This window comes from Toxorhynchites rutilus, chromosome 1 (genome assembly GCF_029784135.1).
Source record: "Toxorhynchites rutilus septentrionalis strain SRP chromosome 1, ASM2978413v1, whole genome shotgun sequence".
Classification (NCBI taxonomy): Eukaryota; Metazoa; Arthropoda; class Insecta; order Diptera; family Culicidae; genus Toxorhynchites; species Toxorhynchites rutilus.
This window is the reverse complement of record NC_073744.1, coordinates 45,056,181-45,072,850: the sequence shown is the minus strand read 5'-3', so window position 1 is coordinate 45,072,850 and position 16,670 is coordinate 45,056,181. Positions and strand designations below refer to the sequence as shown.

At 37.9% G+C, this 16,670-nt stretch overlaps 1 protein-coding gene across 3 annotated transcripts in view; it reads left to right on the top strand.

Annotated features, from left to right (window-relative positions):
• Positions 1-16,670, top strand: part of LOC129779049 (homeobox protein Nkx-2.1) — a 72,397-nt gene that overhangs the window by 10,155 nt on the left and 45,572 nt on the right. For all 3 annotated transcript variants that reach the window (XM_055786320.1, XM_055786306.1, XM_055786313.1), the window contains one exon: positions 16,486-16,640. In XM_055786320.1, coding sequence (XP_055642295.1) covers positions 16,486-16,640 — 155 coding nt within the window. The remainder of the gene's footprint in view (positions 1-16,485; positions 16,641-16,670) is intronic.

Sequence of the window (16,670 nt, the reverse complement as noted above, 5' to 3'; positions counted from 1 at the left end):
GTTAGCGTACACACTTACAATTTTCCAGAAAAATAACGGATTCCTTTTAAGTGATACATAAAATGGTGTTCCTTAATATAGAAGAGGCTTTTCATAAAACGATTACAGCTCGAAGCAAATATCGCACTTCAAGCAGCTTACAGTCCAAAATCTCTCGTATGTGACCGGAATATTTATTAACACATCTCGAGATGGGTGTTCGCATTTCGTCCATATATTCCAATTTTTCCCATACACGTGTATTTCATCTTTTTTATTCCTTTACTCCACTGTAAAGAAAGCAAATCATCCTTAAGCCTCTCAATATTTGAGCATCGCAAAGATTTGTTTACCATCACCGTTCATCGAAAGTTCCTGGTAACAGGATTAGGCATCGATTTCCGATGATGGTGTCGTTCGTTGGAAGAGTGCGAAATATCTATGCTGCTATGCTGCGCTTCAAATATTTGTGCAGCATAAAAAATATATATACATAACCCCACGCTGAATGATGATGATATGCGCTGAGAGATGAGGAAGCGACACGGAACATCCTCGTGGATTCACGAATTCGTCTGACACAGATCCGCTGCCACATATATTTTGCGTCATTCACTTTTATAAGCGGATTTCGGGGTAAATCACTTGCGATCTCTTTCGCCTCCCCCCCCCCATTATATCGCACTAAATTTGTTTGCTTTATGTTTTTACAAAAATCTGCTCGCCAACATCAATATTTCGTGTGTTTTTTTTCTCTGTATATATTCTTGGTTGATTTCTCGTTCGACCTAATTGGGATCATGAACAGAACGAGAAGTGCCAGTCTGTCAGTTAGCGATACTACTTCAGCAATTTATGGGCGACTGCACCGCAAAGGGATGATGATATGATGGGTTCGGTGTTGCGTAGAATCGATTCACGGGACTGGAAAAAGATAATGAACGGACCGGATCCTGACCAAGGGGCTACTTGAATCGAGTCAAAGTTTTTTCGCCTCTCCCAACGATTCATTTGTTGGAGCGAGGTTGCGAACGATGGCTCACACAGCTGGAGCCAAAGAACGCCAAGATCCAATGCCAATAAGGATCCACGCAGCAGTTAATGTATCGACAGTGTTTGGGGATGTTCTGAAATTGGAGATTTTTATTGCAAATACCAGATAATTGTGTGTGTGTGTTGAGATATATGCACAGCACCAGAATCGAATCTAGTTTCGACAAAAAAAAAGTGAAGCCGATTGCTCGGAAGAGAAAGGATAGCTATTACAATTCTGAAAGAGCGGAGCGGGCGCAAAAGAACCCGAAAAAGTATCCGATTACCATGCACGCATTCACATTCACTTTGTGTGCTGTGAGGAAGTCAAATTCAAGTTAATTTTCGAACAAACAAAGCTACTTGAGGAATGCTGATGATATGTGTGGAAGCCAGATTCGAGACAAAAAGGACATTTGATACGGGGGCGATTGTGAGAAGTGTGGAGAAAGAGTGAACGGTTCTTATGGTAAGAATATTTTGGTTGAAACAGAATATGTTTATTGTGATTTGCCGAAGGGATTCAAATTGGCCACAAAAGCCGCGCTAGAAGAGGCGCAAATAGTCTCGGGAAATCGGAGAAAGTGTGAATAGTTGGGTAAACACACATAATTGAGCCACTTAGAAGGTGGGAAAGTATTATCTCGACAGCATCCTTCCATTTAAGGACCTAGTTGGGAGAAATTTATATCTCAGTCGCATTGCTTGAGAGTTCTGATCATTCGAAAATATTGGATCGATGAAAAACGAAAATCGACTCGACTTCGCTTCGACTAGAACTATTACGGCATTCGCCGTCAACATGATTTTAATTGACTAGAAAATGAATTGATGAGCGTTGAGAGTGAGAATGACTGATGAGCTATTCTAGCAATACAAATCTGCCTCTTTATTCAACCTAACTTCAAGCCACACTTCCATTCCCCATGACACGAATTTCGTTACCCGCGTACACAATCGTATTTCTACGTCCATATAAAGTGAAACGAAAACTTGAGTTATAATGCAAAAAAGTAGTTACACCATTAATGGACGGCTTCAATGTTTACCCACCGTGAACTCAAACCAGGAATGCTATAAAGGTCCTCGCGTTTGTATTAGTAAATATATAGCGTGCAGTTTGAGAGAAATTCTGAACAAAATGTTAGTTCACTTTGTCTCCGAGATAAAAAAAATACAGAAAAACGGGTTTATATCAACAAACTTCACAAATTTGTCAGCGTTTCTAAACACCACACTGTACGTGATTTTCGTGAACGATACAAACAAATCTAGCTCACCTGTATGTCAAACCACGTTGAACTCAAACATCGATACATGCATACCTACGTGATACATGAGAGAGAGAGAGAGAGAGAGAGAGAGAGAGAGAGAAACGAATTAATTTTGGGTGGAATCACTTCAATATGCATTGAGTAGAGGAGGATAGCAACTAAACGCCCGAATGACCGTTGAGTCATGTTGACGGAAAAACTGTTGGAAGAAGCCAAAACTCATTTCGAACTGAATGCGAAGGCGAATTTCTTCATAGTCCGCCGACTATCCTCAGTTGAATATGACTTTGCGAGCCCTGACTAGTACCCACAACCATACGTTGGACGTGTAATGGCCACAGAGGAGAAATGCATAAGAGAGCACTGTATTTGAGCAGTCGAATTTGATTGATTTGTCATGCCCCGAACATAGTGGGTCGAGTAGACTGTTCATTTTTCTGTGTCTGCTATTTCGATAATTCTGTCGCTGTGACAGCTTCAACAATGCAGCGGTGTTTCAGTTTACCCGAGTCAGCTGTCGTGAGAAGGCTGTCGACTGTACTTTGGATTTAGTCCGCTCTCTAGGAAATTAAAGGTTAAGGGGTTAAACACGGTGATAAGTGATGGTAGAATATCGAGAGAAGGGCTCACCAACTTCTGCACAGATGAAAACATTAAACTTAGTATTAGCTAGCAAGCCTCAGCTCAATTAAAGTTGCTGAAAGAATAGTCAAAAACCACCCTTCCCCCTTCATTTTTGTAATTTTTAAATTGATTTTGGACTTTTTATCAGCGGAAATGATGCAATTTTTCGACAGATTTAAAGCGAACTTTCACAAACTTTGACAACACTTTCAACCGAATTCGACTATATTTCCCAACAAGATTTTGTTCACGTTTAAATTTGTTTTCAGTTGCTATTGTTACAATGCAACAAAGTGTCATTGTTTTCTGCTTATTTCACTAGAAAATATTCAACCAGTTTGGAATGAAGCGTAGTTTCGGTTTACCCTGAACACTGCTAATACTCCTCGAGTCTCCGAGACTCTTCGAGTAACCGTTCTGCACAAAAATATTTAGTCGATTCCACTCTTTTTGCGGAGAATTCCTGTTTATTTAATGTTGCAATGTTGACTTGTAATGATAGCATACTGGATAACTGCCAACGAGTGAAAGCGTAGATTCAAAAACTGAATAACTGTCAACGAATGAAAAGGGGATATTGATTTTTTTTACGCTAGATGAATTAACCGGTATGTTTTCATTTTTATCATTATTCTTTTAATTTTTATTGTTCAAACGTTTACCAATTCATTGCAACAAATGGTTATTTGTCTGCTCTCGTTCAGTTCAATAACTGTTTCAACGGCTTCAACTCCAACGAAGACTTTGTGGGTTCTTCAGATACTGCCCAAAATTTCTAAAATCTGATACTGCGACCTTACATTTGATGTATTGTTCTGGGTGTGATGTTCTGCTATCTATCGCTCATCCGACTGAAAACTACTTTCCAAAACAAACCCTCTTTTGACGTTCACCATTCCATACTATCCTGTTACACACTACATGTAACACACGTAGTACTGGGTAAATACTCTGATCAGAATTCCACATTCTCCTCCCGCACAAAGTAAACAAAACTGCGTATGTGTCAAGTCAACTGACAAAGATTTTTATACAGGTTTTGTGTAAGGTTACGGTTTTTCAATTATTTTTGTCGTTCGTCGATTCGTCATTTTTTGACTGTCATTTGAATTCTGAGCTTCAGCCGTTTCAACTTCAATTCAATTTTTTTTTGTTTGTGTTAATCCGCACCACACACTCTAACGGGATAGTCAGAATACTATCTAATAGCTCTTCTCCTTCTCCTCTATCAATCAAAATATACACAATAGCCTTATTAGAAATATTTATTCTTCGAACATGTTATGAGATTACATTTGGTTCTGTTCATTTTCATGCCAAAAAAAAAACTATTAAAACTATATTGAAATTATCTTCCTTTCTTCTCTTTGAAACTGTTTTTTCTCGTAAAATCGCCCGAACTATTTGTATCTTGAAGAATCTACTATACAAAATTTATGGCATCCTATTTTATAGCAACAGAAATAAACCAAACACCCGTATCATCTTTGTTCAAGTTTACGATTCGCTTTTCAATCCTGTTTGTTAAGATCCAATCGTAGCAGCAGTGATATACAGTGCATTCATTATCTGCTACTTTTATACGTAAAATTAGCTGTTAACATGACATTACACCTTTACACTCGGTGACCTTGGCTAATCCCAACGAAACCTTTTAGTTGTTGACCAAAATTTTCATCCACCAGCCTCTATTATTCTACTCAGAGACTGAACTTTTTGCAATTAAAATTTCACGTATTTCCCCGACTCAACATGTTTAAACGTTGGTCTTCAACCGGTCAAATTTTTTTTTTGTTTTTGGGCTTTTCCAAACTCAATCGATAAGACATTGTTGGCCATGGTCTTTCACCAGCTCAACTTTTTTTTTAACATTGGTTTTCCACAGGCTCAATTGTAACATCGTTGGGCAGGGTATTTTACCGGCTAACCATTTCTTTCATTCAGCTTCCATCTCACTCCGCGTCATGAAATCAAAACAAATGTATGTTCCTTACCTCAAGTATTTTCAGGTTTTCTCTTCCGCAATATTCACAACAATAGAAACATAAGTAAATGAACAGGATTTCTGATATCTGGCAGGATCGCCAATGTCACATCCTGCTATCTATCGCTCATCCGACTGAAAACTATTTCTCAAAACAAACCCTCTTTTGACGTTCACTATCCTATTACACACTCCATGTAACATACGTAGTACTGGGTAAATACTCTGATCAGAATTCCACAATGGGCATATATTAACCAAAGAGTAAGATAAAGAGTTCTGGTTTCCTAGTTTATCTGAGTGAATTCAACAGCAGAACGTAGTTTAAAAAAGTAAAATAGATTTTTTTTTATGATTTATGATTCAAAAATTCCTTCCGCTGTTTAGTTTCGTATTTAACTCGAAAAGTAAAGAACTCCGTAGGCTATGTTCAACGACGGATTCCAGTGGGAGCAATCTTGTTGCAGATAACTTCAGAATATTCAATGATTTGAGCTCCACTATTTGCTGGATTGAGTTAAACTCATTTGTTCTTAAAAATAATCACAAACAATTGCATCGTAAGTATTTTGTGATCCGCATCTTGCAACTCAATAGATCTTTGAGAATGTTTCTTCCCTCTGAATCTTATTTTCATCAAAAATTCAAACGACAATAACTAAAAATGTTTACGGCTCTCAGCTCGGTAGACTCTCTAATTTTGATTGAAAAGTCCGAATTTTCAATGTCTAGAGTCTAAAGTCTAAAGTCAATGATTTGAATCAAGATTGAACGATTCAAAAACATTAGTGAATCGGATGTTGTTTTCTATTGCTCACAAATTATCAAATGAGATTCAAACGCTTTGTCCCCAAAGAAATAGTCTTTAATGTTCGGATTGTCAGAATCCCTAACCTGATCGGCTGTCCATTTGTGTAGACCACAATGCCTGTTCCTAACATGGACTGTACCGATTATTCCGTGTTAGGAGAACGCCTTGCGATCTGCTTGAACATTTGCATGAACTATTGGAAATTTTAAAATCATTTAATAATCATTCATATTGTACTAGATTAAAAGTAAGTGATGAAATCGATTGCAATCAGTGTTTGGATTTCGATCAAAATCGAATGATACACAATGTGTCATGCAAGTAAACTCTCACGAACATATAACCAAATATGAGAGGATCATTCAGATACTTGTATGAATGTCAGTAATCACTTGTGTAACATTTAGTGATTCAACTAAGAGAGGAACGAAGACTGTTGTTTGCATATTCGAGCTGTATCAAACATGGCACACTATTTTCGAAGCCTGCATACGAAGCCTGTTTGAAGCGCATATATCGTCCCATTTTACTATAGCGAAACCCACTGCACAGAAAAGTGCAAAGCAAAAAATGATACAAGAAAAATTACGTCATCATTTGCGGAGAGCAGCGAATGGGAAAAGGGATAAAACGCGAGAGTTTTTGCTTCTCACTGGAGCGGTGTTGCTAGTAAAACTATGCGGTCTATATGAATATACATATTTCAAGGGATAGCGGCGTTAAAAATGGAAAATATAATCTGGCTACCCTTCCTTAGCCTCTATCGAGCTAAATAATCATATAGTTTGCACTCTCTGAGACTTAAAAATCAGGATCTGCTACATTAGCTGAATATGAATCTTTCGCTTTGCGTTGTCCGTACGATCCTGCTGTTTCATGATGCATGGAGGGGTCGGTATGCATATGTTAGAGGCAAAGAAGAAAATAAGCTTTCTGCACTGAAAGCGTATATGATAGCTTTGCTTGCATGCTGGTGTGCAATAAAGTGCGAGCCGATGCAGAGTTGTCTCGTTCTCTTTTGTGTCGTGATTTGCAACACATAACAACAAAAGAATACCGCTGGGGGAAATGTTTCCTGAAAGATCATATTTGAACGAACGAAAGCGATTTTTTCAATGAGTGGATCATTTGGCAAACACTGATTGCAATATAAATCGACATCTCATAATTTGGCCAATTTTAGTGATGTGATCGATGTTCAGTTTTTCAAATTTGTACTCTCAATATGTTCCCAAAAGCATAATCCTACGTCAAACCATATCAATGGCTTATTCAGATACTCAAATTTGTAAGAAAAATAGAATGAGCGTGTGTGCATGAGTGCATATTCAATTTTCATATTCACTTGGCTTTTCTATAATTTTTTTTTTGAAATTTATTTATTGTAAGACTAACCGATTCATGTACGACGTAGATTTTTGATTTTTTTCCTCGTATCGAACATGCAGGACATTACGCAATCAATGCATGTCAAATAAGAAGAGATTCATCTCATGTTGGAAGAAAAAAAATTAAAATTGAATGGTTTAAAATAATTACTGTATAAAATTGGAACCTTATTTTTAAAAATCTGTAAATTCTGTATGAATTCTCAAAATTCTGTACATATTCTGGTAGTTTTAAGTGTAAAAAGATCGACGGGAATTGCACGTTTACAATTTGTTGCAAGCTTATTATTCATTAACCGGCATTCAACCATCTCATGAAGTTACAAAAATTCATACCTTTATCCAGCGATTCAGCGATTCAGTTATTGCTGTTACCACAATCTTCAATGTGTATTAAAATCTCGTGTCACGGTGTTTGTGGTTGAACTCCTCCGAAACGGTTCGACCGATTCCAATGAAATTATACACGAAAAAGACATGACATGAGAATAGGTCGTAAACTATATCCTGTCAAGGATACTTCATTCATTATGAACATCATTACTCATTTTGAATAAATATTTATGCACATGTGGCTTGATGAGACGAAACAAACAAAAGAGAGCGCTCGATTATTTTTTCGTGTATCGTATGATAATTCGATGCGATCAGGACAACTTCATTCCACGACTACCGAACTGTGTCTACAATTCATGGTCGAAATGTACACGACGAGGATAGAGAGCGAACTACTGCGAATCCTACGACACTATCAACAGAAGTGGCGTGAGGAAAAATACATTTCGAAATGCTATCATGAGCAACGCCAACACAGCTTTTTTATACTGAGCTATGGGGGCTAAAATACGATGCATCGTCATGACAGCACGAACAAACAAAAAAAAAAGTCTTTGATGAGCTTCATTACAATGTTGCTCGGTTGAATGGCATTTTTTTAATTGAATGGATTACCTCATACAAACATTTCTAGGTTAGTTATTTGCCAAACACGCCCTGGGAAAATCGATTGTTTATTTTCTGTTTGAAACTCCAGTTCAGTTTACTTATCAACTACTCACCCTTACTCTGAAGTTCGACTGAGTCAGAATTGTCCAGATGGAACGGAATTTTGCATTCTGTTATCCGCGTTGTGTAAACGTAGCAACCTTGCAATTCGACAAAGACAACATTGAGCTTAGTGTTTCAGTTCTGTGAAGCGAAAATGGTAATGGATTTTCGAGTGGCAAACATGATCTTAAAACTAAACTTATCAAAAAAAATTTTAGCTCTCCCGTATCAGTTATATGTTCCAGGTGACAGAGATTTGAGCATTCTCTGTCTTTCTCTTCATTGACAATGATTTTATATTATGGATGAAGTTTTGACGGAAATACATGGAATTCGGATCAGAAATTTGTCTTCTAAGTATTCAAATAACATCGAGTAATAATTTTCATCCAAGCTCTAACAATCTGAAATTGCATTCGGGACTGCCAATCTGATGGAGCGTGAATTGCTCTACAAATATGGGATGTATTATTTCGACGTTTGTTTTGCGTCACGGCAGGATGGCCACATTATCATAATACGATTGAATTTTAGTCGAACGATTTTCAGAATGCAAAAGTCGATGTCGAACGAATTCCAAACCAATCAGTTTTCGGGATATATGTAACATGCGACCCTAATTCTTTTAATTGCCTTGCATATAACAGATGGAAAATGAACAAAACGTAGGTGGATATACAATGTATCAAAAAAATCTGATAACGGTCGACTGTCATTCACAAATATCAGGCACTGACATTGACAATCGTTGAGTAGTTATTTTTTATTCAACTACCAAAATCTCTACTATAAAAAATATATGACAGAACAAAGTTTGCCGGGCCAACTAGTAAATTCAATAGTTCCGACTTTTTAAAAATATTTTCAAAACGATAATATTCTCACATATCTCGAAGAAATCCCCGAGAATGGTTTCGGCTCACGCACCTCGACTTTTGTCCGCTCGAAACTGTGTTTTTTTTTGCAATTTCATCTTCCTCACCACCTGACTGACGACTCCTCGTATGCTGATTTGCTGGGCTCTTTTGTTGATGCTGCTGCTGCTGTCATCTTTTTATTATTTTAAGCTCTACTTCTCATACCTCTTGCTGCCCCTCTTCTGTTTGCCTGCAGAGACGTGTAGTGGACTGCGGAGTCCTGCTTCAACCTTTTTTTTTCTTTCTCATTCGGTGGTATTTTCTTTTCTGATTTTTGAAAGATAAACAATTCTTCATCAACGGAAGACGACGACGACGTTTATCGACGATGCCCAAAAACCCAACAACGAACGTGATGCGGTGATGCGGTGATTATGTGTGTGAATATGAATAAAATATTTCTTGGGGTATTGTTTTGATTACGAGTTTTTATTTTGCTATGCTTCACTCTTATTCCTCGAATGGATCTTCGGTGTTTTTCGAGCAAACATTCAACGCATAGCTAGCTTTCAAAGCGGTTCCAATAACATACGGCCCAGGAAAACGGTCCAGCATTCTTTGGAAAAAAAAGTTTCCAAACCTTCAACAAAGTGAGAGCAAAAAAAAAGCTTTGCACGTGTGTTCTACCAATTCCGGAAGGCCACCACCGCCGCGCACCGTCGGAGGATAATTTTCGCAAACCAATTTATCGGATTATTATCTTTTTAGATTGGTATTGTTTGCTCCTATGCCTGGAGGTCACTCCAGCCACTCGGCAAGCTGTTGTGGATAAACAACACCAATCAGAGCCCTTTTGCGGTGCCCTTCTGCCTCTGCGTATGGTGAGAAAAGCGCCTCCGGGAAGTTTCGCGCACTCGGCCGTGAAAACACGGGTGTTTAAAAACATCCCACTGAATTATTATTATATTGGAATAATATTATTTTTATCGCTTCTGCGGCGCTGCTACTCCCATAAATATCACCCTCTGGCAAGGGAGCGAGCCTCGTTCCATATTTTCCTGTTGTTGCGTCCCTTTTTTTCTTGTTCCTTACAACGGATGACTGCCGATTACCCTCGTTTGTTACAAAACTGCGGCCGGAACCGCACGATAAACAAGCGCAAGAATGGTGGTAGCAGTAGCGACCCCCCCCCTAGACATTCATGCCGGTCCTTTGTTGCCGCCGATGGTAATATCATTGCTTAGATTAAATTATGTGTGAGGATGATCATCGCATCATTATCATCAGACATCGGATAAGCCCGCCGGAACGGAACCCGGGGGCTGTGATTCGAAAAATGTTGAGAACGGCTGGTTGAAAAAAGAAACACTAAAAATTCGATTAAGTGCTAACCATAATAAACTGTCAGTTCGGAGGGGAACAGCAGGGGCGTCAGCAGAGGACGCTCGATGCTCAATGGATGTTGCTTTTTGGGTTGGGCGAGATTGTACCAACCGATTGTCTATCGTTGCGCATCGATCTATAGCAAATCACGGAAGACGTGGTGATGCTAGCAGATGGCGGATGCAGTGGTCCGTAAATTCGTTGTTTGCTGGAATAAGTGGTCAGATTTTGTGACAAGCGGGAAGGCTGCTGCGACGGTGGTGAATCTGTTGGCGTGGTCTCTGTGGTCACGCAGAAGCGCATCGTTGTGTGTTTTAACTGTGCACAAACATGTCGCCGGGTTCGCGCTTTTGTTCACTCAATCGTTTTGGCGCAGCTCGGCTACCCATTCGATTCCGGAAATCTTCTCGTCGCGGCACAGTGGTACGAAACTGAGAAAGATTTTATATCACCTTATCATCTTAAAAATACAACCTGAAGTTAAAATTATGAACATTTCAATACTAAATTCGTTAATCAAAAAGTTAACTTGAGATATTCAAAAGCAAAAAAGTTTGATTAAGGACTGTCTCGAAAAGTCTTCAACAACAATATAAACAAAACACGATTATAATTTGAACTTTTTGTTTTTTTGGTTTATTGAAGATCAGTTCAATGTGAAACAATAGTGTGGCTAACATAAGTCAAAATATTGACGAATTTCATGCCAACTTGACTGGCCGTTGGCAGCACCATCTCAGATAGCAGTGAAACGTTGTGGGTGTAAAGACATGGGTCATTTAAGCAACTTTGCATACTTGAAATATACGAAAAATAATTAGACTACTTTTTGGAAAAGCCATTTTTTTTCTTAAATTTTTACAAAAATTTATAACTTAAAAACTATGTTACCTACAAAATACTTGTCAAAGTATGAAATGTAGGAAATTGTTTAAAATTTTACGAGAAAATACCAAAAAATTTTCGGGAAAAAAAGTTATTTTAGAAATTATCATTTTTGTGTGTAAATTCTCACGTTTGACATGTTATTGACTTGTTTCCAAATAGAGAAAAGTTAGCAGAGCATGTAAATTGCGATAATCTATATATATATAAAAATGGAGTGATGTCTGTCTGTCTTTCTGTCTGTCTGAGTCTTATGGACTCGGAAACTACTGAACTAATCGACATGAAAATTGGTATGTATGGGTTTTTGGGGCCGGGGAAGGTTTACGTAACAGTTTGAGACCCCTCTCCCCTCTCTAAGTGGGGGCTGCCATACAAATGAAACACAAATTTCTAAATTTCTTGAGAATTAATCAAGCAAATGATGCGAAATTTGCAGTTTGGAGGTGCAATAAACGATTCTATGGTGGTTAGATACCCCTCCCACTCTCTTAGGGGGGGCTGCCAAACAAATGAAGCACAATTTTTTGCATTACTCGAGAATTCCTCAAGCAAATTAAATCAAATTAGGCATATGGAAACTTTAGGGTGCAATAAATGTTTCTATAGTGGTTAGATACCCCTGTCCCATCTCTAAGGAGGGGGGGAGGTTGGTCTGCCATACAAATTAAACACAAGTTTCTGCATTACTCGCGAATTAATCAAGCAAATGAAATCAAATTAGGCATATGGAAGCGTAAGGGTACAGTAAATGATTCTATGGTGGTTAAACACTCCAAAGTCCACCCCCTCCCTCCCCCTCTAAGAGGGGGCTGCCATATAAATGAAACACAAATTTCTGCATTACTCGCGAATTAATCAAGCAAATAAAACCAAATTTGGCACGTGGAGGTTTTAGGGTGCAATAAATGTTTTTACGGTAGTGAGACACTCCACCCTCCTCTCTAAGAGGGGGCTGCCATACAAATGAAACACAAATTTCTGCATTATTCGAGAATTAATAGAACAAATGAAATGAAATTTGGCATGTGGAGGTTTTAGGGTGCAATAAATGAATCTATGGTGGTTAGATACTCCTCCCCCTCTCTTAAGGGGAGGAGGAGGGGGGCTGGTTCTGCCATACAAATGAAACACACATTTCTGCATTACTCGAGAATTAATCAAGTAAATAAAACTAAATTTGGCCTGTAACGTAACGGAGAAACATGTTATTTGCAAGTGGTTGAAATATCTTGAACGAGAATTGTGTCTGAAAATAATCTGATACTAGCTCAGCATAACGTACAGTTTTGGTAGAAGTAGCAGGAATTTTATAGTAAAAGGTAATTTTAAAGGGTAGATTAGAAGATCAATCAATGAATAATTCTGCGATTGGACTCATGAACAGCGCTTAGTAAGAAAACGTGGATGTGATAACGAAAAATAAATTTTGGGCGGGACGAAGTTGGCCGGGTCAGCTAGTTTATGCATAAAAATGTTACGAATTAAACATTAATAGTATTTTTTCAAAGAAAATAATGAAAAGTTGTTGTTCGAAAAACTTTTTACATGTAGATGTGCCCATCGTCCGTGTATGGAAAACTTGTTGGTAATGCTAAGGGCTAATTATATCTATTTTTTCAGAACTATAAAAGCATGTTTTCGAGAAAAAAGAATTTTAATTTTCAAAATATTTTTTATTAAATTATTTGATAATTTTTAATGAAAACCTAAGTAATTCAATACATTTCATTCTCTGACCATCTTTTTGTAAATGTTATAGTTTTTAAATTAAGATTTTTCGAAAAAAAAGTTGAAAAAACTCAAAATTTAAAAAAAACCTACAAAAAAAATATCAGACCTACAAACTTTTAGTCAAAGAATGGAATGTAGGGAATTATTTTGGTTTTCATTAAAAATTATTAAAAAAAATTTTGGAAGAAAAATCATTGAAAAAAAAACTTTTTCGTGTTTTTCTTTGAAATAATGCTATTAATGTTCAATTCGTAACATGTTTTTATATAAATGATTGCATTTCTAAAGCTCTACTAACTTTTCTCTATCAAGAACATGTCAAACGTGAGAATTTACACACAAAAATGTTACGAGCAAAACATTTTTTTTTTTTGGGAGTCTTCATACAAAAATTACTTATATTCCAAAAACTATGAAAGATAGAACGTTGATGTCTTCGACAAAAGTATATATTTTAATAAGATCTAAAACTTTGTCGAATACACTATATCGCTATCTTGACTTTAAACAAAATAAGGATAAGTTGTATTTTTTTTCAAAGAAAACATGAGAAAGTTGTTGTTCGAAAAACTTTTTCCCTGTAAAAGTGCTCATCTTTCGATGTATGGACGACTTGTTGGAAATTGTAAGGGCTATTCATAAATATATTTTTGGGAATTTAAAAAAAACCTTCTTGAGAAAAATGAATTTTAATTTTTAAAATAGCTTTTTTGTCAGCGAAATTTTTTTCCAATTTTTTTTTGTATTTTTTTGTGAAAATTTAAACAATTTCCTACATTTCATCCTTTGACAAGTATTTTGTAGGTATCATAGTTTTTAAATTATAAATTTTTGTAAAAAAATAAGAAAAAAAAATGGCTTTTTCCAAAAAGTAGTCTTATTGTTTTTCGAATACTTCAAGTATGCAAAGTTGCTTAAATGACCCATGTCTTTACACCCACAACGTTTCACTACTATCTGAGATGGTGCAGCCAACTTCTAAGACGAGTTGACATGAAATTCGTCAGGTGTGTTTAGTTAAAATTAAGTGGGTCTTAGAAAGCTCAGTATCTTTTGGTGAGATAGTTTGCTAAAAATCATCATGCTGACGTTTTTTCCGTCTTATCACACAATTCTTGAGACACGGACCCAAAATGCTCAAAAAATATTCCTCAATAATCCGTGCTTTTTTTGAGGTGATTTTCTGAACTAAGCTATTGACAACCCGTTATGGCCAGGGATCATTTTTTTTAATTTTTAATTTTTTTTTAATGCCCTCCACTCACCCCCATCTCGAAGATACTCTTATTTGTGGATCCTAGAGTTGGGCTCCAGTTATTTAAAAAAAAGGACACAAACAAACATTCAGAAACGAGGTGAGTGGACAAAAACATGAAGAACAAAAATGTATGGACCCCAGTGATAAATTATATTTCTTTTAAGGGATCCATAAAACAAGAGGAAAAACATTAAATAGAAATTATCAGAACGTGTGATCATTCGAATTTTAGATGGCAAGGAATTGAAACGAGATGGTCCATAAAACAGAATGCGCTGCTGACTAACATTAGTTGTTGTTCTGCTTCGCATTAAGTTTTGTGCTTGTCGTGTGATGTGTTGATGATTTACTATGGGTATTGTCAAGTTATGGTGAATGTTATTGTCATTCATAACGCTGTAGATAAGTTTGATAGTCTGAAATTCGCGTAGTCCAAGAAGAGGCAGTATTTAATGAGAATCGTCGGAGTATAAGTCTAACGTTGGTTGGAGGATTGGTAGTCTGTATATTATTTTCAGACACCTGTTTTGCAACACTTGTAGTTTTTTAAGTTTCGTTTTACATACATGTCCCCAAACCACTACTCCATATTGCAGTAATGAGGGACTACATGCAAAATAAAAAATTTTCAACGGTCTCTGTGATACAAAGTAGGATACAAATTCAAGACAAATTCTGGAAAAAAAACACCTGCGTTCGTTTTTATAGCATTCACTGGAATATTATCGGATCCGCAACCTGATCGTATGATCGTTAGTAACTGGGTTCGGGTATGATAAACTTTGTAGAAGATACAATGCTTCTAGAAGGCCTGGAATTCCTGAGGGGTTAGTTTTACTGCATTTTGATTTTTTTCTTCCCACTGCGCGCCCAAGTGGCTTTATTGTGCACTAAACAATTGTCTCCCCACGACGGCCAGGAAAGCTATAATCAACTTTGCTGAATACATCATGCTTCTAGAAAGCATATCATAGGAGCTATTAATTTTCACCCGATTTGAGGGCTTTCGGACCACTGTGCGCGGTTACGGTAGCGAATTTGTGGCGTTCTGTGCGATCGAGCACATAAATAACTGCCGCTGCCGGGCTGATGTTGGCCGAGAAATAACAATTTACGTAAGAGTTGCGCGCAATTGCAGGGGTATTGCTGATGTATGATTGCACATTTGCTTACGCTGGCGTACAGTTTTATAAATTTGCTTTTCAAAAATGTGTTTTCAGACTTAACGGTCTGTGCAAAGTTGACCAAGTTGGCTGTGTCGTTTTTGTGCATCTTCGTCTTCCCCGGACGCGCTGCGATTACTTGAAAGGTCCTCAATAATCAAAGTAGGCTTCATCGCTACTCGCCATAATGAATCGAGAGTTGTTGATGGCTCTAATCAAATTAGCCCACTATAAAATATAAAGACCCTGACTCGAAGGCGTCTGACATTACTGACAGCTGACAAAACTCACATTTAGCAAGTTAGCATGTAGCAATTTTTCATATTCTCCACCATCTTCGCTTTTGTGTTCCCTCTTGCTCTCAGATGTCAGCCGTCATTTTATTTTTGCCCACTAAGTTCGTGTAACCTTTGCTAGCCTGAACATTCGTTCATTCACATTCACTCGAAGTACCGCGAGATCGGATCAATCCACTGTACGAAACGGCGCGGTATAAATTAACGGCAAATGTGCACACCGCAAACACATGTGGCGGACTCCATGCTTTATCCGTCCTTGTCTGTCTTGTACATTATGCCTCCCCGAACAGCGAACACAAGCCGAAAGAACCTGAACGATAAAAATCAAAGTTTACCAAACACTCGAAAAAATAATAATGCAAATTTCCCGAAACCGCTGCCGCATCGATATACGCTCGGTGTGGAGCCGCATTCCGCTCGCGATACGGGAAACCGTTCGTAGTTCGATCTTCGCTCATAGATTGCGCCACGATAGTTATACAACTTTTCCCATCTTCTAGCAGCGTCAGCTGCCGCACAATGCAAACATTGTTGAAATGCAAATTCTTGCCTGAATATACTGCCAACGTGGCGGATGCAAAAACCCGAAGGTTGACAGTTTAAAGCATCCTCCTCTCGTGTTTGGTATTTTGTCCGGGTCGTTCGGTGGGAAGTGTGTTACAGGGATGATCGCACATCCAGTGCTTTAAACGGGATATCACCTCAAACTTTTTTTTGTCCCAGCACATTCTTTACTAACGATTTATATTTGTGGTCTTTCTTTACAGTTTCCCGACTGATGGGTGGCTCTGCGGGAGGCACCATGGGGCACGCTATGACCAACATGGGCAGCCTGGCGGCATGTAGTGTGACAGACACGAAACCAATGCAGTTCCCACTGGCGCAGCGGCGGAAACGACGGGTGCTATTCACACAAGCGCAGGTTAGCTACTCATCTGTCTCAGCATGCTTC